The sequence below is a fragment of the Embiotoca jacksoni genome, unplaced genomic scaffold (assembly GCF_022577435.1).
Source record: "Embiotoca jacksoni isolate LCO1_2020_lvr unplaced genomic scaffold, fEmbJac1.0.p SCAF_48, whole genome shotgun sequence".
NCBI classification, from domain to species: Eukaryota; Metazoa; Chordata; class Actinopteri; family Embiotocidae; genus Embiotoca; species Embiotoca jacksoni.
Genome location: NW_027185401.1, coordinates 2597842 through 2624522, shown reverse-complemented (window position 1 = coordinate 2624522; position 26681 = coordinate 2597842). Strand labels below are relative to the sequence as shown.

General features: G+C 42.8%; 2 protein-coding genes across 4 annotated transcripts; both read left to right on the top strand.

Moving 5' to 3' along the window:
- The first annotated feature begins 576 nt into the window (after positions 1 to 576).
- Positions 577 to 10876, top strand: LOC138210734 (armadillo repeat-containing protein 1-like). 3 transcript variants are annotated; one of them, XM_069170026.1, is made up of 8 exons: positions 577 to 915; positions 1034 to 1110; positions 2612 to 2808; positions 3161 to 3252; positions 3702 to 3891; positions 4161 to 4277; positions 5020 to 5094; positions 6610 to 10876. In XM_069170026.1, the coding sequence occupies exons 3-8, from the start codon at positions 2647 to 2649 to the stop codon at positions 6799 to 6801; spliced, it is 828 nt and encodes a 275-aa protein (XP_069026127.1). In that variant the 5' UTR covers positions 577 to 915; positions 1034 to 1110; positions 2612 to 2646; the 3' UTR covers positions 6802 to 10876. The 3 variants fall into 3 exon arrangements, with proteins under 3 accessions (XP_069026127.1, XP_069026125.1, XP_069026126.1); XM_069170024.1 differs by lacking the exons at positions 577 to 915; positions 1034 to 1110 and adding an exon at positions 1610 to 1700; XM_069170025.1 differs by lacking the exons at positions 577 to 915; positions 1034 to 1110 and adding an exon at positions 1878 to 1967.
- Positions 10877 to 15822: 4946 nt separating this feature from the next.
- Positions 15823 to 25043, top strand: cyp7b1 (cytochrome P450, family 7, subfamily B, polypeptide 1). Its single transcript, XM_069170165.1, has 6 exons — positions 15823 to 15944; positions 19393 to 19529; positions 20453 to 21058; positions 21259 to 21465; positions 21710 to 21888; positions 23408 to 25043. The coding sequence occupies exons 1-6, from the start codon at positions 15874 to 15876 to the stop codon at positions 23699 to 23701; spliced, it is 1494 nt and encodes a 497-aa protein (XP_069026266.1). The 5' UTR covers positions 15823 to 15873; the 3' UTR covers positions 23702 to 25043.
- Positions 25044 to 26681: the final 1638 nt, after the last annotated feature.

Below are 26681 nucleotides of genomic sequence, written 5' to 3'. Positions count from 1 at the left end.
TAAGAAACATTTCTTATGTTTTACTTAAAGGGGCATCAGATTTGTTGACCAAATGATTTCCTTCCACACTGACTCCCTCGCAGATATTACATGATTATTTCACAAAAAAAACTGATATTATACGGTGTAACTCTTCTGAACTGCAGTGGAGACAAAGAAACACGGTGGGTGCGTCTGCAGCAGACTGAATAAACTAAACGGCCTCCCTGCTGCAGATCTTCACCTCCTCATCGATCTGCTCGTGCTTTTAGTTCCTGAAAGGTTTCTGAAGTGAGGGAGCTTTTTGTGCAGAGACTGCAGGTCTGATGTCACTGTGCGCCTCGGCACTGCAGAGTCTGTCGCTGTCATCCACACTGTTCAGTGAAGAGCTGATGTCTGATTTCGGAGTCTCTGCTGGTCCTGTTCAGGTGCAGTTCCGGTGGATTTGGAGTATTTTTTATTTTTATTTTTACCGCTAGAACACTGATCAGAAGGAGTGAATTTAGCCAGGGACACCATGGTGGGAAACATTTACTGATTCTGTATTTGAGAAATGATTACTTTTTGAATGGGAGTCTCTTGAAGCCAGAGTTTGTTTTTTGTTTTTTTCAGAGCCAGCCCCTAGTGGCCCTCAGCGGTATTGCATTTAAAGGCACTTTTGCATTGGTGTCATTTTTCAGACCCAGAGGCTGTGCTCCATTTTTCTCCAGACTATTGGAACCCCTTTGTGGCCTGACCTGAGCCAACTTCTGCAAACACCCTGCACCTTCAGGCTCCACATCTGAACCAGCACCACCCTGCCTCACGAGACTATGTGTCTCTGCAAAGCTGCAGGCGCTCCACCTGCCCCCTCAGTCTGGGTGACATCGTGCTCCAGTGTTCACAAAAGCACTTGAACACTTTCTCTGAACGCTGCAGAACCCGAAGACATGCTGCGTAAGTCGTAATGATTCAGACACTCACTGGTAAAAAAAAAAAAAAAAAAAAAAAAAAAAAAAGCATCTGAAATGTTTTCATTCTGATGGGTTGTTTTTTTTCAATTTTATTTTGGTAGGTGTGTGCTGCCCTCTGCTGGACGACACGGAAACACAACACATTTTGACATAACGTGGGTCTGCATTTCACACCATGGTGAGGCCAAATATCAGACTGCCAAGGTGTCCTTTTGGATGGGGATATGAATATCATTTGTTATTGGAATTTTTGTGTATAACTACTAACATTTTAAAATGTGCAGATAGTTCTCTGTGGTGACTTCTCCCCCCTTCTTTATTTTTATTCAAATGTTTTAGTTTCACTTTGATTATTAACATCAGTGACACGTGAGCCTCTAAAACGGATCCCGCATCAGTTTGCTGACACCAGCAGGGCGTCGGACCTTTTAACTCTTACAACAACACAGCTCATTGGTCCGCGGAATCAGGTGGCTGCTAATCGTCCAATCACAGGCTTTGATGCTCTTACGCGGCCGCCTGATCGCTTTCAGCAGGAAGAAAAATCGATGCTTCGATTTCACGATTTATTCAGCGTCAGTGCAAACGGCACGAGAGATTTACATTTGAGCCGGAACACACCGGAATTACCGCGTCCCGCCTCCCGCTGAAAATATTCACGGTCGCCGGTGGTTCGCGTCCGCTCCGGGCGACCCGACGGCGGAGAAGCTCCACCGGACAGCTAACGTTAGCCGTTAGCTCCCCGCCCGGCGCCGGTGACCGTCAGAGGTGAGCGCCGTTAGCATTTAGCCATCCCTCAGGGCGTCAGCTCGGGGAGCCGGTCGCCGGTTCTGACCCAGAACACGCCGCCTGAGAACCGGGGCTCGACGGGTGACGGCACCCGCTTTGTCGTTTGAGCTCCGCCGGGCCTGTCGCCTTGCGTGAGGACGCACCTGAACCTCCGCGAAAACCTGCTGACTTCGTGCTCTCCTGTTCCCTAAAACACGGAGACACTCCCCGGAAACACGACGCTCTCACAGAGGGGGAGATGTTCTGGTCAGTTCGGCCCGCGGTTTACCCATTCATCTGGATTCATCTTCAGTAAATGGTCGAAATATCCCCACTGTCGCTCAGAGTTTAGTTCATCGATGCTGGAGGCAACAGGTGGATTCATATTCTTGAGTTTCATGTCTGCAGAATTAAAAGGCTGCATACCTGATGGGAGAGAAGAAACACAACTATTGGTTCCTTTTTCAAGAATATATGGCTGTGTTTTAGCCAGGAGAAGCATAGATATATATATATATATATATATATATATATATATATATATTTTATTTTTTTCCATTGCCTCATTATATCAAAGATGTACTATATGTAGAAACAGCTGCATAGACTATAATCACTTTCACGTCATTCAATATGATTTTCATATTATTCCTACTTTCCCCTGTGAGAATTTATACGCATCACCTTTTAACCTTTTTTCACTGTAATTGTTTAAAAACTAAAACTGCTGTAACTGTTGAAGTTTAATGTTAAAATTATATTTACTGTCTCTAAATGTTACTGGAGCTCTTGAACGCCTCCTGAACCACACACACACACACACACACAAAAACACACACACACAAACACAATCGGTCAGACAGAGGAGAGTTATTTCTCAGCCTCACTGTGTGCGTTGCTGCCATCCTCAGTTGCTTCTTGCATGGGTGAGTGAACGTCGTCAGCCATGAGCGCCGAGCCGGACGCCCTGGCCGTGGTCAACCAGCTGAGGGACCTGGCCGCGGACCCCATGAACCGCCGGGCCATCGTCCAGGACCAGGGCTGCCTGCCGGGTCTCATCCTGTTCCTGGACCACCCCAACCCTCAGGTGGTCTACTCCGCTCTGCTGGTGAGGAACACTGCTGCCTTTATTTGTTGTTGTTGTTGTTTTTTTAAGCCCTACCTTCTGTCCTTTGGACATTCACCTTCCTCATAGCTCCTCTCCTTCAGACCTGAAACAACACTCGCTGATATTTGTAACCTGACGAGAGAAAGATGCAGCAGTTTGGTCTCAGAAGCATTCAGCTGTTCCAGTGTGCAGAGGACAGTTTCTCAATACGAGCAGTGCGGGTCAGGAAAGTGTCAGGATGCTGTTTTTCTGTTTCAGGACTCGTGTCCTGGATTTGCGGCTGAGGACTGGAACCATTTCTGTCGTTCTGAGTTTCATCCCTCAGTCTGACTGTTGCTGGTTGTCGTTGCAGGCGATCCGTTACCTGGCAGAATGTCGAGCCAACCGGGAGAAGATGAAAGGAGAGCTGGGGATGATGCTGAGCCTCCAGAACGTCGTGCAGAAGTGAGTCTGATGTTCACCTGGACAGGTGTCTGCGCCAGCAGCCCTAACGTCTGTTTTAAATCTGGAATTATTATCAGGCTTCTTTCTAAACTGAATTTGTAAATTTTCTGATTGATTAATCTGGATGTTTTTCAATCTGAGCGTATATACAAATTGTATTCTCTGGATGTTAAAAGTGCCTTAAAGTGCAGTACCAGTGAAGGCCACCAGGGGCTGCCTCCTAAAAGCTTCTGGCTCCCGTAGACTCCCCTTCAAAAACTTCTCTCATGAAATACAACAGGTTTGAAATTTATAAACAACATATGGAAAGTAACATAAATGTTTCGGAAACAAACTGTGAACTTTCAAATACAATTTACCAGAGTGCGCCAGAGATTTTCCCTTCAGGAGTCCGAAAGCCTTAATTTGGAACAAGAACTTCAGGTTCTACTTTGTCTCTTGTCGCGCAGGTCGACGACTCCCGGAGAGACGAAGCTGCTGGCGTCGGAGATCTACGAGCTCCTGCAGGCGTCCGGCAGCGACGACGGCGAGACGTCCGAGGAGGCCGTCGGCAGCCGCCGCAAAGCCCAGTTCTTCCTGGGCTCCAGCAACAAGAGAGCCAAGACCGTCATCCTCCACATCGACGGGCTGGACGACTCGGTGAGCAGTTCATTCGTTCATTCATCAGTGTGGGAGTTTGAGGGGGAAACAAGAGCTGCTAGAAACAGGCAGAGGCTTATAGATCGGGTAAAAGCTGCCGGCAGTTTAGACGTAGGACATCTCCGATTTTTTTTTTTTTACCGGAGGTGGAGAGTTGTCGGGGAACACTGCCGAGGAAACTGAGGGATTCACCATTCAAGTTTGCGAACAACCTCGAGACACAAACCGAGAAAAACGTTCGTGTGACTGTGACTCGTCTTCCCGGTCAGGGTCGGAGGATTCTGTGTGAGGAGGCTCTGCTGAAGATCAGAGGGGTGATCAGCTTCACCTTCCAGATGGCCGTGAAGAGATGCATCGTCCGGATCCGGTCGAACCTGAAAGCAGAGGTGAGACGAGACGCACCACAGCGGACCGATCTGCTCGCGGAGCTCCAGAAAGCTTTTTTTTTTTTTCTTAAAACATCACATGCGAACCGTTGTCGGCACTTTAAACCTGTTGACGGTGTTTCTGTCATTGTGTCGCTACGATCAAACAATTTAGTCTTAACGAGGAGCTGGCAAAAAGTTTTGTTGCGCACAAATGTCAGAGCTACGTTTGACCCTCAGATTTTCCTCTGATCACCAGGTCCAACTAAAAAGTTTTGATTTTATAGATTTGAAACAGGGAAAAAAAGGGAAGTGAACTTATTTTTCATGCCGTTTGTTTACTTACCACAAAGGTTTTTTCTTTATTTCTGTAAATTTGTTCAGTTGTTAATATTAAAATAAGGCATTTTTTTTTTTTTTTTTTTTTTTTTTTTTTACCTCATGTCATGATTTTTAAGATCTCTGATAAACAGAGAGCAGTAAATGTAGAATATGTTCACCGGACACGTAATGGAGGAAAAAAATAGAGACAAATTGATCAAATTACAGTTCTCCAGTAAAACTAAATATTTGAAGACGTCTGTGACTAAAACAAGTCAAAATATCCTGGAAAAAGTTGCACCTTTTGTATTCATAACTGATCTGGTAACAAAAAGCTTTATTTGCTCATTTCTGGCATTTTACAGTCGAAGTTCATTATTATAACGGAGAAACATAAAAGGACGAAGCGACAAACCGAAGGCGTTTCTTTTTTTGTGTTCAGGCTCTGGCGTCTGCGATCGCCGCCACTCGGGTGATGACGGCTCAGCAGGTGGGGAAAGGAGAAAACGGAGACGAGGTCAGTTTCACTTGAGAGTTTACTCAGCTGGAGTCACTTCAGCTTGTTTACAGCTCATTTGTTGACGTGACTTTACACGCAGCAGATATTTGACCCTGCGTGGTTCACTGAAGTGGAAAAACTTCATGTTTATCGAACAGCTGGAAAGAGAAGCTGCATTAGATGCAGTTTGAACAATCATATCTAAATAAGTTACAACAGACTGCAACGTAGCTGTAAATAGTTCTAAGGACACTTTTAAGTGTTTATTTTCTTTCAGTATTTCTTCTAACATCATCTTATGATACATTTTATATTATTCCAGCTGTGTTTTACTGATGTCATCATTCGGTAGTTGTTTGTACGGCGGACTCCACATCTGTCTGTCTGCAGTGATAGTAAATAAATACATACATAAACATGACTTACCACATGTTTCTATTATGATTAAACGGGATAAGTAAAGAGCGGGCCTTAAAATAAGGAGAGCAAAGTGTGAATATGTCTGTCTGGCTATGTATTTGAGATAATATTCATCACCAGAAGGGCGACAGCAGAGTGAACGAGATCCCGAACAGCAGCCAAAAATCTTTGGAGTTTATCTTTAAAACGAACATTATCCAGCTGCCTGTCCGGGAACTAAAGATTAACGAGCTGAAGCTGTAAACACAGATGAATAGTGAGAGCTTCTCTTTCTCTTATTGACAGATTCTTAAATATCTTTACGAAGACACTGGTTGACTGCAGATTTATATTTGTAATTCTTCGTTAAATAACAATGTTGTGCAAATAATTAAGAAAAAAACATCAGGGCAGAGTGACGTCTTGAGATCATTAAAAGAACAGCTAAACATTTCATTAAACCCTCTTCTTGTCTTTCTCTCTGAGAGTTTGATGTTCAGATTGATGCCACTCATATGTCAATATAAATATAACGCTACAGACAGCAGCCCTTTGGCCTAGCTTAACATAAAGACAGGAAACAGCTGACCTACTTATGTCCAAAGTAGAGAAGTCCAGAGGCGATCCAGGCTGAATTTAATGGATGATATCGACTAAAATAACTCCACTGTGTGTTCATCATTCAGCATTTCAACCTTTCTAAGCCACTTCATTTACCACGTCTATTATTTTTCTTCACTCTGTTTCGTCAGCAACGATCAAAATAAAAACACTCAGGAAGCAGCTTCTCGTCGTAGAAGCGCCGATCGTCGGTCATTTATTGATTGACAGCGGTGATCTTCTTCACTCTTGTCGTTATCATGAAGTTACCGGATGACCAGCCGATTTCCCGACATTTCCAGTTATGATTTTAATATACAGTAAAAGTAAAGAGGACCCAGAATGTCGCCTTGTGGGACTCCTCAAGCAGTAAATTATATTCGCCAGTTTACTGAATCCATTAGACGTCAGCTTTCACGGTAAAATCCCAGAATCGAAACCCTCTCGTCCAACAAAACCGTCCCGCCTCTTTCTTAACGCAGTAAAGTCACGGCAGTAAGGTGTCGCCTGTTTTCCCCCGTTCGGTGTCTCCAGATTTTGATCCCGTTTGCGGAGGACGGTTCGGTGGAGGTGGAGCAGAACGTGGAGCTGCCCGACTACCTGCCGGAGGACGAGAGTCCGTCTCAGGAGCCCGACAAGGCGGTGACCCGGGTGGGAACCGGCGAGGACGGGACCAGCTGGCTCGGAGCCACCGCCAACTTCCTGGCCCGCTCCTTCTACTGGTGACCCTGCGAGGCCGCCGCTCAAACCCCCCCTCCCTCCCCCCCTCTTTCTCTCTCTCTCTCCGCGAAACCTCCCACCTCCTCTGAGAACCAAAACCTACCAGCTGCCAAATCTCACCGCTGTTCGTCTCAGCCGGAGAGACCGAAGCGAGACCTTCAACAGTGAGTGTAAAACGAAGCTGCGATCTCTCAGCTTTTACCACCACGATGGAAACGCACGGATGTTTCCGGTCGAGAGGAGCCAATCCTCACCACCAAATAACCGGCTCTCTGTTAACGGGTCCATCTGTTACAAACCAAATTGTCTTAATGGACAGGAAGTGTCCTGCCGTGCTATGAACAAGCAAGAATTCAGAGACCTGAAGAAGAAACAGGAGTCCCTCCTTCTCCCCTTACCTTTTTATTATTTATTTGACCAACAGACGGTGACGTTCCTTCTTCCCTTTTAGTTTCTCTGACCTGCTTCTTCACTTTCAGCTGAGGCTGCAGCAAACTGTTGCTTGTGTAATGAGCTGATCGATCAGTTTAACATCTCACAAATAATGAGAAGTACCCGAAACACCTCAGAATGAGTCCAACGCACTAAATACGAGGCTTCATTACTCGTGTTGTGGCCATTTGATCAATGGAGACTAAAAAAATACAACTTTATCTCTCTATTTTTTTCATTTCTTTTTACGAGAACTACAGATAATGTCTCAACATCTAAATGAAGCTGCTAAACAGTCATAAAACGATTTCCTGAGTTTTCCGTGAACTCTGGCTCAGATTTCAGGTCTGTCTTAATACGAACCACATGTCCACTGGTCCATGTGTGGAGTTCCCACACGGATCATGTCGCTTATTTTGATGATTTAAAACTCATCTATTTAGCCAGGCAGGTTTCCATTCAAACGTAGCTTCAATTATTCGAGAATTATCCAGAAAATCAGGTCAAGAAAAAGCAGCCGAAGGCTTGTTTCGATCTTTTTACTGCCGGTAGTAAAAGCTGATTTGCTGACACAACAGGATGAGGTCATAAAAGGAGCTGCAGTCAGAGAAAATAGAAAACTAAAACCAGACGGTTCTGTTAGGAAGGACACAGTTTCCTCATCACTCCACACCGCTGATGGTTTTTATTAAGTTTTTTTTTATCCACAACAAACTTATTTTTAATTTTGGGTGTTTTTTTTAATTTTTTTATGTCGATAAAAAAATGGAAGGATTGAAACCCAGCAGGCTCAGATATCAATATCAGTCCGACACGAAACACCAAGACACCAGAACTGTCGGGACAAACAGCCAACGCTTTTGGTGTCAAGATGGCTTCCGTCTGGTTTTGTTTATGTTTATTGATCGCTAAAACAACAAACACAAAGCCACGAACATGAGCTTCATTTCTGTTTGGACTCATCAGCAGGCAAACCTGTTACAAAAAGTACAAATGGCCACAATACAGGAGTCGAGCAAATTGTGTATTTATAAAACACAAGCGTTCAATTACCTTTAACGACAAACATCCTTGTTTGTTTGCTTTTGTTGTTAAATTCAAAAGTGTTCAGAACAATTTCTCAGGTGTAGTTATAGGAAACAAATTATGTCTGATTTGAAAGTGACATATTGATGTTTTTATCTTCCTCAGACAAATTACATCTGTTGCTCTCATAGGTGTGCGTGGCCTCAAGTTGGTAACACCATGTCATGTCCACCATAGCTCCGCCCACTTTGTACCGGAGCAGAGATTTCATCATCAGACAGAAAAATGAGCTTTGAGTCGGTGTTAAAACATCAAATCTTTAAAGCAAATCTGTTTTTGTTTCCCTTTCGGCTCCTGATGACTGATTTTTTTTTTGGAGGTGTTTGTCTTCATTTCTGATGGTGAAAATGAAACCGTGAAGTTTTGCTGCAGCCGCGTCAGCAGTTTGCTCGTCGGAGAAACGGAAAGGTCGAAGGTTTGATTCCTTTGAGAACAGACTGTCGGGTCGGTGACAGACTGGTGCTTTACTTACTGTTTCCTTTCCTTTCCTCCCGGATCGCCGAGAGCTTTCTGGACCGCCGTCGTGTTTACACCACCTCCCTGAATGAATGCCTTTAAACTGAACTCTTATTTTAAATCTGCGGACCAGACACTGAACTCTGCTTCACGTCGGAACCGTCATCGTGTTTCATGGAGCGACGTTTACTTGCTTTTTATTGTGTTTTCCACTTTTGACGACCAGACAGTCGACGGGAGTCACTTTGACTATTTTGCACAGTTTAAGTTGGTGGTTTTAAATAGAGTAGAAATCTGCATATTTAAGCATTGGACCACAAATTCAGCTGTTCGGGGAACTGAAACATTGCACATGTGTTTTAAATTTGGATTGAATCTTAACAATTGTTGTCTGTTACGTGCTGAAGTCCTCTTTGATTGACAGCTGTGATTTCCTTCAGCCTCGTCATCACCATAAACATTTCCAGCGAACTAGCTAGTTTACTAAAATCTCGTATTACGTTTTTAACATGCATTAAAAGCATAGAAGACCCAATACGTTGCCTTGTGGGACTCCACGTGCAGTCATTTACATTTCAAAGGTCCGACAGATGGCAGCTTTTGGCAGCAAACAGTAAATAATGCTCAGTAGAATCTCTCAAAGCCCAAAATACTCGGTTTATAAACATTCGATAGAAGGAAAGCATCAAATATTCATCAGCTTCAAGTGTGTGCAATTTTTTGTTTTGATTAAAAGAAAAATTTAAATGACATCACAAACGGCCTCAAAAATGATTAAAAAGCTGCGTGAACACTTTTAACAGTCTGAACAAAGACTGACAGTATTTACTGTTTCAGTGTGAATTTTATTTACTTTTTTAACATGTTTCCTGAAAGCTCGCTGGTGTTTTCAGGACGTCACATTGCTTTTTCTTATTATTCCACCGGCTGGTATTTACTGACCATTTCTTCTAAAAGAAACAGACTTGACAGTTTATTAAATCTTTGTTGGAGGGAATTCATGCGGTGAGTGCTGCCGCGGATGCAAAAGAATAAAAAAAAAAACAACAACAAGCACCTTGATTTGTATTTTGGTTGCAGCAGTGTTTGAGACTCCGCCTCCTCCTCGGAGGGGAAATTACCTTTAATCACCGTGTACAGATTTCTACTGTCCAGATGTGATTTTTGTCGTCTCATCCTGTTAGTTCGTGTATGCCAGCTTGTGCTCATAGCTCCGCCCCTCATCGCACACTGTCCAATCACAGTCAGAGTAGCATGTCGTCAGATGTTAGCATGACGCTTGAGTGTTGAGCGCAGCGTTGGCCCGAATATGAGACTGCAGGTTTTCATTTAAACCGCCGTTTGAGTCAAATAAAAGAACTCTTCTTAGAGCCCCTGCAGGTTTTCTCCAACATTTAACATAATACATTTGTTTTTAATTAAAGTCCCAAGTGGATAAATAAAGTCGAGCTGGTCCCAGATTCAGCTCTAACAAACCTCATTCTCTTGTGACTGTATTTGGCACCGCAATAGATTTTTCTTTCCTGTTTTGTTTCACCTCATTTCTCATGACCTGAAATGATGATGAGGACTCCAGATGCTTTTCACGGATATCACAGTTATTGTTAAGGGTTTAAAATGACTTAACACAGAGCTAACGGACTCTGGTCTGTTGCCTTCTGCAGGATTTATATTTACCGTAACTTTGACCCTGAACTCATAGAACCGCAGTTATAAACTGTAACCCACTCCATCCTCTTATATTCGGGCCAGTGCTTTTCATTTTGAGCTGTTGCAGTACTAAAGGTCAATTATTCCATCACATATATTCCATCACCATGAAGTCGTCTCTGCCTGCATGAGCTGATCGCTGCGTTGTCTTTCTTGTACTCAGGTTTTATTCAAGCGGGATGATTCAGATTTATTAGAACTGAAAAGAAACCTCTTATTATTGTTTGATCATGTTTCTACTCGCATCCTGATTTTGGATTTTATTCCCTGAAACCTGCCGACAGTGGTTCACATTACGTGTTCTTCATCATCATCATCATCATCATCGCTGCTGTATGAACAGTCTGTTCTGTAATGATGATTCCTCAAAGGTTGAATAAAAGCTGTCGTGAACGTTCACGGTCTCGAACTCGATGCTCGCTGATCGTATCTTCACCCGTTTTGAGTTCACTTTGATTTATGCTCGTCTTCTTGAGGATTTACTGTGATTTTGTTTTATTTCTGAAGTTATTAAGCACGAGCACAAAAAAAAAAATACACAAGGATAGACAACCGCAGTAACGCTAACGTGCATAAATTAGTGAATAGATCAATAAAGGAAGTAAGAATCAGAAATCAGGCTAAAATATGAAAACAATAAAAAATGGCGAACACTGTAAATATGAGACGTAATAATATCTTTATGTTTCTCAGGAATCTGGTAAAGGACATGAGCGCATTTAACATGGGAAGCATTGTTTAATTAAAATGATTTAAGTTTTCCATCTTAAGTGAATTAAAGTGTAAAATCCCCAACTAACACACAACAACACTTTAGAAGAAGTAAAATATCGGACAGACCGTCCAACAAACGAATAAAATTATTTATTAAATCATTAAAAACGTCATTGTCATACAAGCAGCCGTCTGGGCCGAAGACACCTGACACTTAAATTACTCAAAATACGATTTAAAGTCGCACCTTTCACCGCGTGCACGTGACGCTGACCAATGGGAGCACGGAGACTGTAACCATAGCGACGGTACAGACGTTTTTTTTTTTTTTTTTAATACGGTGTCTTAAGACGCTTCAGACGTCATCCGTCATTGTGTTTACGCTCCGGTTTAGTCTGGCTCCTCCTTCCCGATGACATCACGGAGATGGTGACGTGACAGCGAGCTCTGATTGGTCGGCAACGATCGGCCTCGAATTTTTCTGACTGAAGTTGTCGTGACGCCGACATGAGAGAGCAAATAAGAGTCTGCACGCTGCTGCTTCTTAGTGTGATGACCTCAGGTCAGAAATGTTTCCGCCTCATCAGAAATAAAGAACCGTGTTTTAAAACCAGTTACTCAGGAAAGCAAGCAGATAAACAGGAGGACGGCCGCAAAACAAAAAGCATCTCAGCTGTTTCTCGGCGGCGCACGTTTGTTTACTTTAGATCTAAACTGCGTGCAGTCGTCCGGTCCTCGTTGGACCTCTCACGGCGTTTCTCTGGTTAGCAGGGGGCCCGTCGGCTCGCGACCCGGGTTCGGAGTCAGAGCGGTGGATAATACCCGGCAGCAGGTTTTGTCCTCCGGCGGCTGCGGCGACTTGTTTGCTGACTGAGGCCTCTGTGAGGCCAGCGAGCGTTGGCTGTGACTCCTCCGCTGAACTCCACACACAAGGTTTGTTGTTGTTGTGGGAGACTGAAAAGGCTTCGAGCCGCTCCTTTTATTTCAGACAGAAGACGAGTTGATCTCGGCAGAGAAAAGCCGTTGTGTCGTTGACGCATGAATGTGGCTCGTCACAGAGGTTACTGCAGTTCATTCAAGGGGGGGGGACGAGGAGGCTGGAAACACTTCGTCCGGCTCTGGGGGAAAAAAAAAAAAACAACAGAAGAAATGCTGCGAAGAAGTGGACGTTGAAGCACAGAGCGCGACGTAAATTGTCCGTAAAGGAAACTGTGAACGGAAAGCGGCAATTTTAAGCTGCCCTTGTTATGAAAAAAAAAAGTGCATGAAACTCCGTGATTATTTTCTAGATTGATATTTAAAGTGAGATGGAGACGCATCATAGACTGTATAGTAAAAATGGACGCAGTCTTCACCTCTGAAAAGTGAAGCCAATGGAGAAGTGCCTTAAAGTGCAATACCACCGAGGGCCACTAGGGGGCTGGCTCCCATAGACTCCCGTTCAAAAAGCATCAACTTCTCTCATGAAATACAAAGTCAGTGAATGTTCTCCATGAGTCGTTATGGTGTCATGAGTTAACTTCCCTCTTTCAGATCAGTGTTCTGGTGCTCCTTCTGAAAATTAATCCATCATTAATTAGATATTAAACCTCAAACTGAAGCTGTTGGTTCAAATACGGTCGCTTCTGGCTCCAAAAATAACCCCAAAATGTTAGACTGGAGGCCTCAAAACTGCAGTTCATTGACCAGTTTGAGCTGCATGGTAACCTGGAAAAAATGTGAGGCGGAATTAAAGTTGAATGACTTTTATTTATGTGGAAACAATAAACCAACAAACGGGGTCAGAACAGCATGTTGGGGTGAAGATTTAACCAAAAAGACGTCAGAAAAGAATGCCAAAACAAACAGGAGACCAGGAAGCCCTCAGAAACACGGCGGACAGGTTTTCACCACTTAAATTAGTAACTCCAGAAGTAAAGCTGCTCTCTGAGAACAAAGTACTCCATTAGGATAATAAGGTGCGATAAGATCCTCACCATGAGATGAAGGTTTTTTTTATGTAACGAGAAATTTAATTGATGATTTTTAGCATTAAGCCGATGAAGAGAAGCTAAAACAGGAAACACGTCTCTTGATGACATACTTTCTCTGCAGCATTTCAGATCAGCTGCAGTCTTTTACATGAAATCTGTTGTTTCCAGAGAAAAGTGACTTTGTAAAGGAAAAAAACCCAAACTGAATCACTAAAGATTTCAAAACCACAAAATGACATCAAACGATTTCCCAATTCAGGGAAAAGGAAAGAAAAGAAAAAAAACGGCACAGAAAACTGCAGTTCTCCTTTTGAAGTCACAAAAAAAAGAGGCGAGTTCGGAGGGCGAGTTCGTGCTCCTTTTACAACGAGCAGGTTTACGGGAACTGTATCAGGTTCTGATTAAAACCAGAACTGCCCTTCAGAGGCTGCTGTTCTCATGCTGTGACTCACGTCCGATCATGTTCAGACTCTCTGTGAGGCTGCTGTTGTCACACCCTGTTGCTCAATTGGAGAGCTGGAGTCAGCTAAGTGTTTCCATGGTGACGCAACGACCCGAAACGAGTGCGGGCAGAAAACGATGTTTCCGCTCGGGGAGCATTTCACCGCTGATTAAGAAATAAAAGAACAACTCGGCCTTTTTGAGGTGCTTCGCTTCGTCCTGCCGCTCCATTTATCCGAGTTTTGTTTTACAGACTCTGAAACATTTGGCTGATTTTTTTTATTTTTTTTATAAAGCTCTAAATGGTGATTGGGGGGGTCAAAGGTTAAATCTGTTCGACACCCAATTGGGCGGCACGGTGGTGCAGTGGTTAGCATTGTGGCCTCACAGCAAAAAGGTTCAGGGTTCGAATCCGGTCCCGGGCCTTTCTGTGCGGAGTTTGCATGTTCTCCCTGTGCCTGCGTGGGTTCTCTCCGGGTTCTCCGGCTTCCTCTCAACACCCAAAAAACATGCACTTCAGGTCAGTTGGCGCCGCGGTCGTGGCAGCCTGTTGCAGCAGCTCCCCCTCGGGATGCTGCTGTCGCGAAAGAATTTCCCCTCAGGGATTAATAGAATAGAATAGAAAGTAAGAAGATGCAGACGCGTTGGCAATAACGATCAATAGTCTGATACAGACAAGTGTTTGTCTGCAGGATTTTATTTGGATACTTTCACTACGTTTCGCTGATAATACTTGAGTGCTTTTTTTAGGATATGTATCTGACCGTTTCATTTGTCGGGGACTATTATCAGCGGCGGATTAATTTACATTTGATGCTGTAAATGAAGAGATTAATTTGGAGGGTTTTGATGACCGTAGCTCTGCAGATGAAGATTAAACTGAAACTGAGGAAGAGGAGGATGTTTGTTTTCATGCTGTTAAACATCCAGAACATTTATAAAAACAACCAGAACTAACTTTCCACAGATGGTGGCGTACCACAAGGTTGTCTATCAGGACATCTGCTTCTTTTTATTTTTAAGTTTAAATAAATAATGAAAATTGGAGGAAAAAGAAACAGAATTAAATATTTGATATACTATTTAAAAAGAAAATTCTAAAATTAAACTAATAAAATGAACATAAATGTTTAAAAATAGACAGAAGCTGTGGATCAATAAGTGTATGAACATCTCTGAATAAAATCGTTCATCCGGCTCTGATTTTTGATTATATTTTACTGATGAGTCACATGTTCGTGTCATTGCGGGACAGCGCGTGTCTGGACGAAGAGGAGGCACGAAGAATGATGGCACCGGAAGTTAGGATTATTGGCCTTCAAAATAAAGGCTCGGAGTTACAATTTTTGTTATCTAATCCAATTTTAATCAATAACAACAAGTTGGCCGTATAAATTACCGCTTTGAAGGATTAACACGTTTGTTTCAATTATTTGTCAGCATTTGAAAATATGTTCACGTTCACTGGTTTTACCAGATTATATCATACTTCATTTTAATTTGGCTATAGGCCTTAATTTTATTTGTTATTATTATTTCAATTTGTTTTTGACTGTTATTTGCTGCTCTTATTCTTGTGTGTCGTTTCCTTACTCTTGTTTATTCGAACTTTAATTCTGTTTTAATTACTTCTTTTTTTTTCAATATCTTGAAATGTTTGTGTCGTTCTGATGGTTTAGATTCTGTTTTTAAGTTGTACAGCACTTTGTTCACCTTTTTTTTGGATACAAATCCAGCTGTGTTTAATCAGATTAAATCAGAAGAACTTTCTTGTTTATATTAATTTAACTAATTAAATAACATTCTCTATTTCTTTTTTTTTTGCTCTCATCTATAATTTGATCTCTTCAAATATTTAATTTTATGCTGATTTCAGGGCAACAATACATTTCTGCTGCTCGAATGATTGGAAGAAATGTAGGCGAAGAACTTTGTGTGTGCTTGATTCAAGTTTACTCATTAATCTTTTCATCTGTGACTGACCTCGAATCATCAATACACAAATCTATCAGGATTTATTATTACGCGTTTTTTTTTTTTTTTAAAATATATATATATAATCACAAAGAAATCTGCAGTAAAACCTGTTTCCAACCAGGTTTTGCTCAGGGATTTTATTTTGAAGGTCGTGGCCGGAAGCAGTAAGTGTGTGTGTGTATTAACAGCGTTGTGTTGCTGGTGTGTGTGTGTGTGTGTGTGTGTGTGTGTGAGCGTGAGCGTGACAGTGATACTGGTTGTGTCGGAGGCTCCGGACAGAAGCAGGATAATGTCTCCGTTGCTGCTCCTCCTGCTCGGCCTGCTCGCTCTGCTCCTCTGCGTCCTCCGCCGAAGGAAGAGGTCAGTCCACCCGCTTCACTCTGGCACCGTTTGGGTCTCTGTGACTCGGTCCGGTTCGGTTCCGTGACACCGAGTTCATCCTTGTTTGTGTCAGTGTGTTTCTCCGCCGCACTGATGGCGAAGAAAATAGTCCGTTAACGAGAAAAAGTTTCAGAACTTAAATAACTTTTACCGATTGAATTGAATTTCTTCAGTCCTGTATTGAGTCCTGATCCCGAGTTGTGATCTTTAATGTGAGACTGTTCATTGTTATAAATTATAATTTCCTTTCTTTATCCGTCAGTGACACGGATTACTGGCTGATTATCGATTATTTTTTTTTATTTTTTTTTTAATTTGTTGGTTATTTGTCCATGAATTGATTCGTTGAGTTGTTTGGACTGTTCAAAGTGAAATCATTTTTAATCTCCACAGGTCTTGTTCAGGTTGCAGTGCAACAAAGAAAAGAAAAATGTGGTCACGAAAATTCCACCAAAAAAATTCACAATATTTGCTTGAAAATGTACTTAATCTTTATTTCTGATAAATTAAATCAATTAGCTGATCATTTAAACTTGAGTCTCCTCCCATTGTTTTCTGTCTGAGTGAAGTTTTCAGGCAGCAGCAGGTCAAAGGTGAACTTTCACCCGTTTAAAGGTGCAGCTCTGCAGACATGTGTGAAGGTTTTAGTGCTTTTCTGTCCTGTTAACCATCCTCTGACCCAATGAGGGGCCCCGAGCCACAGATTGAAGACCACTCGGCTAACCTGTGAATCATTTCTGTCAGAATAAGTTCTGTTATCTGCTCATGTTATTGTTGCATATTTGGGTTTTTTCCACTGGTAATGTTTACCAGCTGCTCATCAGGCTCTTGCATCTAACCCCCCCCCCCCCCCCCCCCCCCCAAAAAAAAGGACATAAGTAGGACATCAAGCTGAAGAATAAACAAACAGGATATTCTGGCAGACGAATACCGAAGTTTACAGTACTTTACAGTCATCCGGTCTGGGACATAATGAATAAGAAACAGGAGGAGAGAACCCAATCAGCACAGTAGCTGATGATGAGGGTGATAGGAGCTTCATCGAGACGTCCGCCGGGACACAAGCAGCAGAATCGGGTTCACATCAGTCCGCCCTGAGGAGTGAACTCCGTCCCGTGTGTGTGTGTGTGTGTGTGTGTGTGTTTTAAAAGAAGAAGTAGGTCAGATGGAGGACGTTCCTCTTCGTCCTCGGACAACACCAGACCACCGGCTCTCAGGAGGAAGCGGACGTTTGATAATCACATTCCTCTGACACAAAGCACAAAGAGTGGAGGCAGCGGTGAGCTGCTGGTGCGACTCCATCACGGGAAATATCCTCCCTTCCAAAAAAACCCAAAAAAAACCTCAACTCTGATTTAACTGTGTGCTGAAAATCTGAAGGGACTGAAGCTGGAAACTGTAACTCGTCCTCAATAAAAATGTGTCGCTCGATCGGTGGTCGGTGAACTCAGCCAGCAACTCCCCCACGTCAGAGTCGCTCCACTTCCAACAACCGCAGCAGAAAAATTGAGCTTCCCACTAAACCATCAGCAGGAACACATTTCACTGTCTCTGGACTCGTTTTGTGTCTCGAGTTCAGTTTTTATGTCCTTGTTGTTGTTTTGTGTCTTTGGTTGTTGTTTCTCTTTGTTGTTGTTTTGGTTTGTAGTTTTGTTTCCCTATTTATGGTCGTTTCTTTTTATTTGTAGTTGGTTTTTTGGGGGGTTGGGGGGGGGGGTTTGTTGTTGTTTTGCATCAATTCAAGGTCGTTTTGTGTCTCTTTTTAGTTGTTTTTTAGCTCAAATACTGTTAACTCTGTAAAACAGCTGCTCTGTTCAAAGGTAAAAACATACAAACACTACCAGCTGCTCTTAATATCTGAGAAACATGTTGCATCTCGTTAGTTCACCTCACTGTGAACACACTCTGGGGCGTTTTCTGCCTTCCTACAGCTATAACTTAGTTCAAACTCAAGCCTTCATAAAACCAAGGCAGGTGGTTTAGGCAACATGATTGCATTATAAGCTTCATTAAGTCCTGTTCAGACACGAACTCTCAAACGTTTTGGTGCTTCATCTGCATGTTAAAGTGGAGGACACTTCGATAAAAGGCTTAAAGAGAGAAAAGTGTCTCTCGGTGTTCCTACTTTATTAAACTGATATTATCCATTAGAGATAGTGGTGTTAGTAGGTGGATTAAGACGCAGGTTTATCATCTCATCTGTAGGCTCTTAGGACTTTCTGTGAAGTCTGATTTACCGCAGAAAACGAAGAGAATACTTACTTATCCTCCGAGTGATTTTCATCGGAAGGGAGTTGGTCTGTTTTGACTTCCTGTGGAGAAAGCGGCGACGTCCTGCTCACCGCCTCAGTTTCATTAAACCGACGATGAGCTCAGGTGGAGACTCGTCTTGACCTGTGGTTTTTTTGTTTTTTTTTTTCTTAAATCTGACCAGAGGTTTGAACCTTTTAGGTGAATCCTCTTGACGTCTGGAAGTCTTGTCTTTTGCATCGTAAAGGTCGTTTTTTTTTTTTTTCCTCCAAATATCCCGGAACCTTGTGTGACCTTTTGTGTTTTCGCCATTTAAAAAAGAGAGGCAAGTCGTTGAATATTTTGGGCTTTGTGTTCAACACCGTTCTGTCGGTATTGGTGTAAAACCTCTCAAATAAAAGTGCAAACTCGGCTCTTTAATGTCCTTCTGTGACTCTATATTTCGCACTGAGTGTGCTGAAGCTCAGAGGCCAAATAAGAACTGTGGTTTTATTCGTCGTCTTGGAGACCATTCAGTCAGCCTCGGTGTCTTCTGTCTCTTCATGTCATCCAGTCTAAAAATCTGACACAATCTGACGCCTCATGATGATGGTGGAGAAAAAAAAAGTTTGTGTTAAGCATTGTGGTGATTTGAAAAGGTGAGCTCTTCGCAGAAAGTTGTGTTCAATCGTCACCAAAGTGGTTTCTTGGTTTTAAAGATGTGTTGCAGGATTCAGAATCTGTAAACAACAGTCTTGAGTATTTTTTCTTTTTTTAAAACATTCAAAGACCAAATAGTGATTCTCAGAGCAGCAGGTGCATCATGAGGACGATAGAAAACAGAAGAATGAAGCTCATTGTGTCGAGAACACAAAGGAGCACAGAAGACTTGTGTTCTTCTGAAAGGAGGTTTGGTCTGTTCACCTCTCAGTTTTCAGGTCAGCGAGGAGGAGGAGGAGGAGGAGGGAGTGTCAAGTATTTGATATCACATCATGATTAAATTTGCTCAGCTTTCACAACCTGTCAGATTGGGAGCACCTGAGGTCCAAAGTCCTTGACGTGATTCATTAACTCTGTGGGAAAGTTTACTCAATAAGTCAGGTTAAAAAAAACAAAAAAAACCTCTTCCAGGCCTGAAAAATTTCCGACATGTATAAAGAATCATATGAAATTAATTTCTCTTGTGTCACTCTTTCAGACGAGACAGCGAGCCTCCTTTAATAAAAGGCTGGATTCCCTTCTTGGGAAAGGCTCTGGAGTTTGGAAAAGATGCCCATAAATTTCTCGAAGAGCACAAGGAGAAGTTCGGAGATGTGTTCACTGTCCAGATAGCAGGTTGGTGTTTTGAAACCGTCTGATAAAAGAGCAGTCAAAGGTTTCCATTAGTTCACCCATTAAAAACACAACACAGCTTTCTAAAAACACAGGAAATAAAAACCAAACAAAGTAAAAGCACAGAAAGATAATTAAAAAGTTTCTGTCTGCATATTTTAATGTTAAATGGTTTTAATCTAGTCCGAATATATGTAAAGTCTCTCAAACTATGTAAATTAAATTCGGTGTGATGTTCGTATTAAACTTTTAATTCTTTTTTTTTTCTTCTTTGGAGCTGCATTTCATCAACTCAGAGTGAAAATCAGTCTGAGTGAAATATGTAAACACAGGCATGAAGCCAACCGACAGTGTAAGCAGAGCAGCAACCAGTGAGCTTGATAATATCATCTTGTTCTCTCTGGGCCCCGTTTTTAACCTAAAATTATTCATATTTATTGAAAACGTCCCGTTAACTGCAGCTGAATTATCTGTGAGCAGCGCCTGTCTGCAGTGGATCGTGGAAGTAGAGACCACTTTCACTGGATCGCTGTGATACTGAAGGAAACCTAAAAACGTCAAGATTCTCAAGCAGCTTCTGAATGGTCTTTTTTTCCCACTGGTTTCTTTATGGGGGTTTTGTTGTGTTTTTCATCAGGTTTAACGTCAAGCCCTCCCTCCCCCATCTTATAATGTTGGGGTTTAAGTTTTAAAATAAACTAAAGTCTCAGTTTAGGTTTGGGTTAGAGAGCGAAAACACCCTGGAGCTCCATGTTTAGGCCTCTGATGCTGGTAACTTTAAATTTAAATTAAAACGAAGTTATTAACTCCAAAATATGTAGCGGAAATATTTACATCAAAACACTGAATTTAATTCATCCACCTGAACAGACTGTGACGATGTTTGTGTTTCCTTTTCATAAAAGTATTTGTTGTTGCACCCGCAGGTAAATACATGACCTTCATCATGAACCCGTTACTCTACCCGAACATCATCAAACAAGGCCGGCAGCTCGACTTCCACGAGTTCGCCAACAGGGCGGCGCCCTTCACCTTCGGCTACCCGCCCGTCATCGGCGGGAAGTTCCCCGGCCTGCACGAGCAGATCCGCCGCTCCTTCCACCTCCTGCAGGGCGACGGCCTCACGTCGCTGACGGAGAGCATGATGGGTAACCTGATGCTGGTGTTTCGTCAGGACCACCTGGGGGAGGAGGAGGAGGACGGCTGGAGGAGCGGCAGCATGTACGAGTTCTGCTACTCGGTCATGTTCGAGGCCACCTTCCTCACCATGTACGGCAGGCCGGGGGCCTCCCGCCGCCACAGCGGGATGGGCGTGCTGAGGGACGACTTCATCAAGTTCGACACCATGTTTCCGCTGCTCATCGCCGAGATCCCCATCTGGCTGCTGGGGAGGACCAAGGCGATCCGCGAGAAGCTGATCGACCACTTCCTGCCGCACCGGATGTCGTTTTGGTCCAACATGTCGCAGTTCATCAGGAGACGATCGGAGGTGTTCGATCAGTACGACATGCTGAGGGACGTCGACAAAGCAGGTAGACGAGAGCTCTTTGGTTCGGGGGAAGGTCAGATGAGGGTCAGATGAAGGTCAGATGAGGGTCAGATGAGGGTCAGATGAAGGTCAGATGAGGGTCAGATGAAGGTCAGATGAGGGTGTGAGGGTTTGGTGAGGTCTGGGTCAGATGTGGGTGAGGTTCGGGTGAGTTCTGACTCCCTGTCTCCTTCCGACTCTCAGCCCACCACTTCGCCATCTTGTGGGCGTCCGTGGCCAACACGGTCCCGGCCACCTTCTGGGCCATGTACTACCTGGTGAGTCACCCCGCCGCCCTGCACGCGGTCCGGCAGGAGATCCAGGACGTCCTGAGAGACGACGCGGTCGAGTTCAGAAGCGACAAAGACTTGACGCTCAGCAGGGAGCAGCTGGACAAGCTCCTCCGTCTGGGTACGTGCGCACACACCCACACACACACACACACCCACACACACACACACACACACACACACACACACACGCACACACACACACACGCACACACACACACACACCCACACACACACACACCCACACACACACACACACACACACGCACACACACACACACACACACACACACACGGTCAGTCGTGTCTTAGTGATGTGACTCCGCCCACCTGCCTGACGAATGACGACCTCACTTCCTCCTCAGACAGCGCCATCAGCGAGAGCCTCCGTCTGTCTTCGGCCTCCATGAACATCCGGGTGGTTCAGGAGGACTTCACTCTGCAGCTGGACGCCCAGCGCTCGATGGCCACCAGGAAAGGTGACATCATCGCCATGTACCCTCAGAGCATGCACCTGGACCCCGAGATCTACGAGGAACCGCAGGTACCACGTCCCATCAACACCTAATCAATCAATCAATCAATCAATCAATCAAACAATCAAACGTTCTTATCTGTTCTGACCTCAAATCTACCCAACAAACTCTTTTAAAGGACCAGTCTGTAGGATTCGGGAGGCTCCATTGATCCGGATGTTTTCGTTCCCTTTAAAAAAAAAATTAAAAAAAAAAAAAAAAAAGAGGCACTTCATCTCTACATGGGGATCGGGTCCTCTTCCAGGGAGCCGCCATGTTTCCACAGTAGCCCAGGAAAGACAAATCAAACACTAGAGAGGGACTTTCAAAGTGGTTGCAATCTGAAATGTCACCACTAGATGCCATTAAATCCTACAGACTGCTCCTTTAATGGGACTGTATACATGACTGGACTGTAATATTTTAGGCGTTCTTAATGGATTATCTGGAGGGTTTTATGACTTTTTAAACAGCAATAATCTTTTTAAAACTACCTGAATGCCATTTTTTTTTTTTATACCTTAAATATTTACATTTTTCTAATTGCGTTCAATAGCATTTGGTATTTAAATTTTTAGAGGTTTTTTTTTTGGCCCTAAAACTTCTTAAACCACAGAAAACCATTTAAAAACAGTGTTACAATCACATTTTAAGTTAACTTGCACCTTAATTGAGAAATGCAGCACTGTTTGGTCCTGAGATTTTCAGCGTCGTTTTCACTAACATTTTAACATTTTAATAAAAATATAATGATTGTAGAAAACCATTAAAAAGATCCCTGAATGTTTTGTAAACGGTGAATAAACAATGCAAAGTAAAGGAAAAAAAATAAGGACGTTTTCAAATTAAAAGTCAGTTGAATGACCTCTCGCTGCCAAACACTCTGATCTGGATGATATTTATGTTAATTGATTGCTGTTTTTGTTTTTGTCGTTGTTATTGTTTCCTCTATAAAGTAGCCAATTTGAGGCGCACCGAGTCACTGCTGCCATCTGGTGGGATCTAAACGCAATTGCATCTAAATCTTGTTTTATCAAGATTTTCTGATGCTAATTTAAAGTTTGTTGACTTGTATATTAAGTTGCGATCACGTTAGAAACACTGAAATGCGGTATTTTTTTTAATTTTTTTTTTTTTATGTATAACGGTCACTTTCAGTACTGAATGAAAAATACCAGAAACTACAGTAAAACACATTTTGTCTTCCAAACGCTAATGAATAATAACAATCATCACAAATGAAATACATGTTTATGATTTTAGCCATAATCCCGAAGCCCTGTATTAAAGGAGCAGTCTGGCATTTTGAGAAAACGTTAACTTTAATATTATAGAGTTGATGAGACAACATTTTAAATGAAAAGGAAGACAGACTTTAAATCAAAGTTGGGGGGTGGGGAGGGATCAAGAGATTAAGGAAGTAATTTTACAAAAATTCAGGTTAATATGTGATAAAAGATGATTAAATTTGAATTTGACGCGAGAGGACGCCACCTTCGGATTTCGCCGTGCAGATGTTTGCTGACGACTCTCTCTGTGTGCCGCCAGATGTTCCGCTTCGACCGCTACCTGCAGGACGGCGGACTGAAGACGGACTTCTACAAAGACGGCCAGAAGCTCAAGTATTACCTGATGCCGTTCGGCTCCGGCTCGTCCATGTGTCCCGGACGCCACTTCGCCGTCAACGAGATCAAACAGTTCGTGTGTCTGCTGCTGCTCTACTTCGACCTTCAGCTGGAGGACGGCCAGAGACGAGCCAAGCTGGACTCCAGCCGGGCCGGTCTGGGAGTCCTGCTGCCCGCCGCCGACGTCCGCTTCCGCTACAGACTTCGAAAGGTCTAACGTGTGTGTGTGTGTGTGTGTTGTGACCCCGACGCACAGCAGGTGAAGTCCAATCATCGAGTCTTACGGCGGCCGATAATGGAGGTTCTCTGGGTTTTAGGTGACGGTTGAAAAGACGATGTGAATATGCAGCTCCACTCAGCTTTAAGAAAAGAAACCGATAGAAACCAGGTGCTCAACACGAACGGCACCAATACAGTCGTCACCGCTATGAAAACAAAACTCTTCCTGATTTTCAGCAGCTTCACGTAGCCCGACTAAACCCGACCGGGCGAAGCTTGATTCTACTAAACCGGACTCAAGTTGACCTGAGTCAATTTCAGGCGACTGGAATCCACACACACGAGCCGATAGATTTTTGTGCTGTGAAATTAAAAACACTCAGCCGGACTCGGCCTGATGTAAATGCAGCTCGACCCGACTAAATCTGACTGGACTCGACTCCGCACATACGAGTTGGTCGATTTTTTTTTTTGTTCTGTTAATTTACGACACAAGTTGGCGCCACCGTAATCGTCACAAGTTTATGAGCAACGCGAGAACAGTAAACCGTGAAGGTGATAAAAGATAAATTGCTTTATTTCCGCTGACGTCAGCGCTTTTCTGGCATATTTAGCAGAGACTTAAGTTGTATTTGGCACCGAGTTGATGTGAGAAAGTAATCGCGACTTCGTAAAAAAAAAAACTAACTGAAATCGAGCACTGAATCAAGGCACTAAACTGAACTTTAGCTTTAAAGGCACACGATGTTACACAAATATATTTTCATATTAATGCTGTTTGAATCGTTTGTTTAGTCTTAACATGTCAGTACTGCTTGTCCGTAATAAGGTTCGTGGAACAATCCGACATATTTAAAGACTTTAGCCGAGCTTAGCTCCATCGGGAAAAAAAACAACAACTCCATCTTCCAGTAACTCCAAAGCGATATTTTTGCTGTTTAATGTAACACAAGACAGACTTTATCCGTCCTGGTTTTCGTAAGATAAAAACCCTTTGGAGTTATTGGAAAGTGGATGTACTCTGTTTTGATGGAGCTGTAAGCGAGCAGTTAACATCATCATTGGTCTAAAAGACAAATATTGATTTACTGTATGTTGTTTATTGAACATGTGAAAAACTGAGAAGCTTCAGCGCTAACATGCGGGATTGTTCCTTTGGTGCCACAAACAAACTGTTAAAATGTTGAGCAAAATCAAATGGCAGCTGTAAAAATATAAACTACAAAATTATGACGTACAGATGCTGAAAATGTAGATATATGAGATTTATGTGATTTGTTTGCTGTGAACTACTTTCATGTCAGATTTCTGAATAATAAACACTAATTTTGTACTTTTAACTTCGACTTCGATTCTTCGTTCAGCCTGTAAGATAACTGAGCTCCAGTTTATTATATTTGAATCTGCAGACGGATACGAGCCCGAGCTATGACATGAAAACATAATCTAAAAAGCACTTTTTTACAGATATAAAAACACTTGTTTTGAGAGAATCTAAAATAATTCTGTGTCCTTCTTTTTTGTATATTTTGGATGCTTTTGGGCTCGACCTGCAATTTGTCTGTATAATTTTTTTTCACAAATATTAGAAACAAACATTAGAAACCAGAGAAGAAGCTAAAATGTATTGATACGCCACCGATATCCATAAATCATCCAGTGTATTGATTTTGCTTTTACAGTCATACGTCTGGATCAGTTTTGTTGCAGTACCTGTTTCCGCCATGAGTGGCAGCAGTGAGTCGACTGCTGCTGCTGCTGCGACTGGTGAGTGAAGAAGAAATTATGTTGGATTTACCTGCGTTGTAAAAACAAGCACCTGCACTACGTCGGATTAAGTTCATCTTGAGGTGGGTAGTCATGGAGATAAAACTACGTGTCTGTTTTATAGGAAATTATGTTAGAAAAACAGGAGGTCATTTAAAAAAAAACAAAAAAACACTGGACTCCTACAATGTGGATGGAAAAATATTCAGTCTATTTAATGATGGAGATTTTTTTTTTTTTTTTTTTAAGTTTCCCTAAATGAAAACACAAACAATTAAGTTATTTTAAATTGTTATAATACATTTCAACAGAAACAGTCTGTGAGCTTTTTTTTGATTCTTGCAGTTTGGTTATTCGGCAAAAACAAAACTGCAGAAGTATCGACACCGTTTGTTCGTACAGATCAGTGACACTGAAACTATGATGATCAATTCACCTGCTCTCGATATAACTGTGTTAACTTGCTTTTGTTTGCGTTCAGCTTGAAGTCCTGGTTCGCCTGCAGACTCGTGTTTTCTTTCTGCACATTTTAAAAAACGCGTCAGCTTTTTGTACGTCTGAGCTGCTGTTTATCTTGTTTTGGTGTAAAAAGTCGAGTTGGACTGTTGCTTTACAATTTTACAGTCTACAAGTCTGCTCACATGGTGTGTGGTTTATCCTGTGTGTGTGTGTGTGTGTGTGTGTGTGTGTGTGTGTGTGTGTGTGTGGTGCTGTCAGCAGGGCCGTCATGCAGCCCTCGTTATTCTGTCAACACACCTCATACGGTAACTCAGAGTGTGTGTGTGTGTGTGTGTGTGTGTGTGTGTGTGTGTGTGTGTCTGTCTTCATGGCCCGGTGCCAAGCATAAGGCGCCACTTTATGATGATCTCACCTTCGAGCCTCCTCCAAACACAGCGTGTTTTCAGCTGTGTGTGTGTGTGTGTGTGTGTGTGTGTGTGTGTGTGTGTGTGTGTGTGTGTGTGCGCTCAGTGTTTCTGAAAGACCAGTTGTCTAAAAGAGAAAGTGTGTTTATAATGGAGCTAAATATTATGTGCAGCTTTAAATGGACAGTTTGTCTGCTGTTTGTTGAATTGATTCGTGTTAGCAGCAGCTGGCATCGGTTAGCTGCGGTCGGTGTTGGAGATATTCGGGCTATTTCAGCAGTAACTTTACGCAGCATCTACTGAACTTTGAGGTTGTTGCTTTGATATCTGTCCGAACTTGTTAAACTA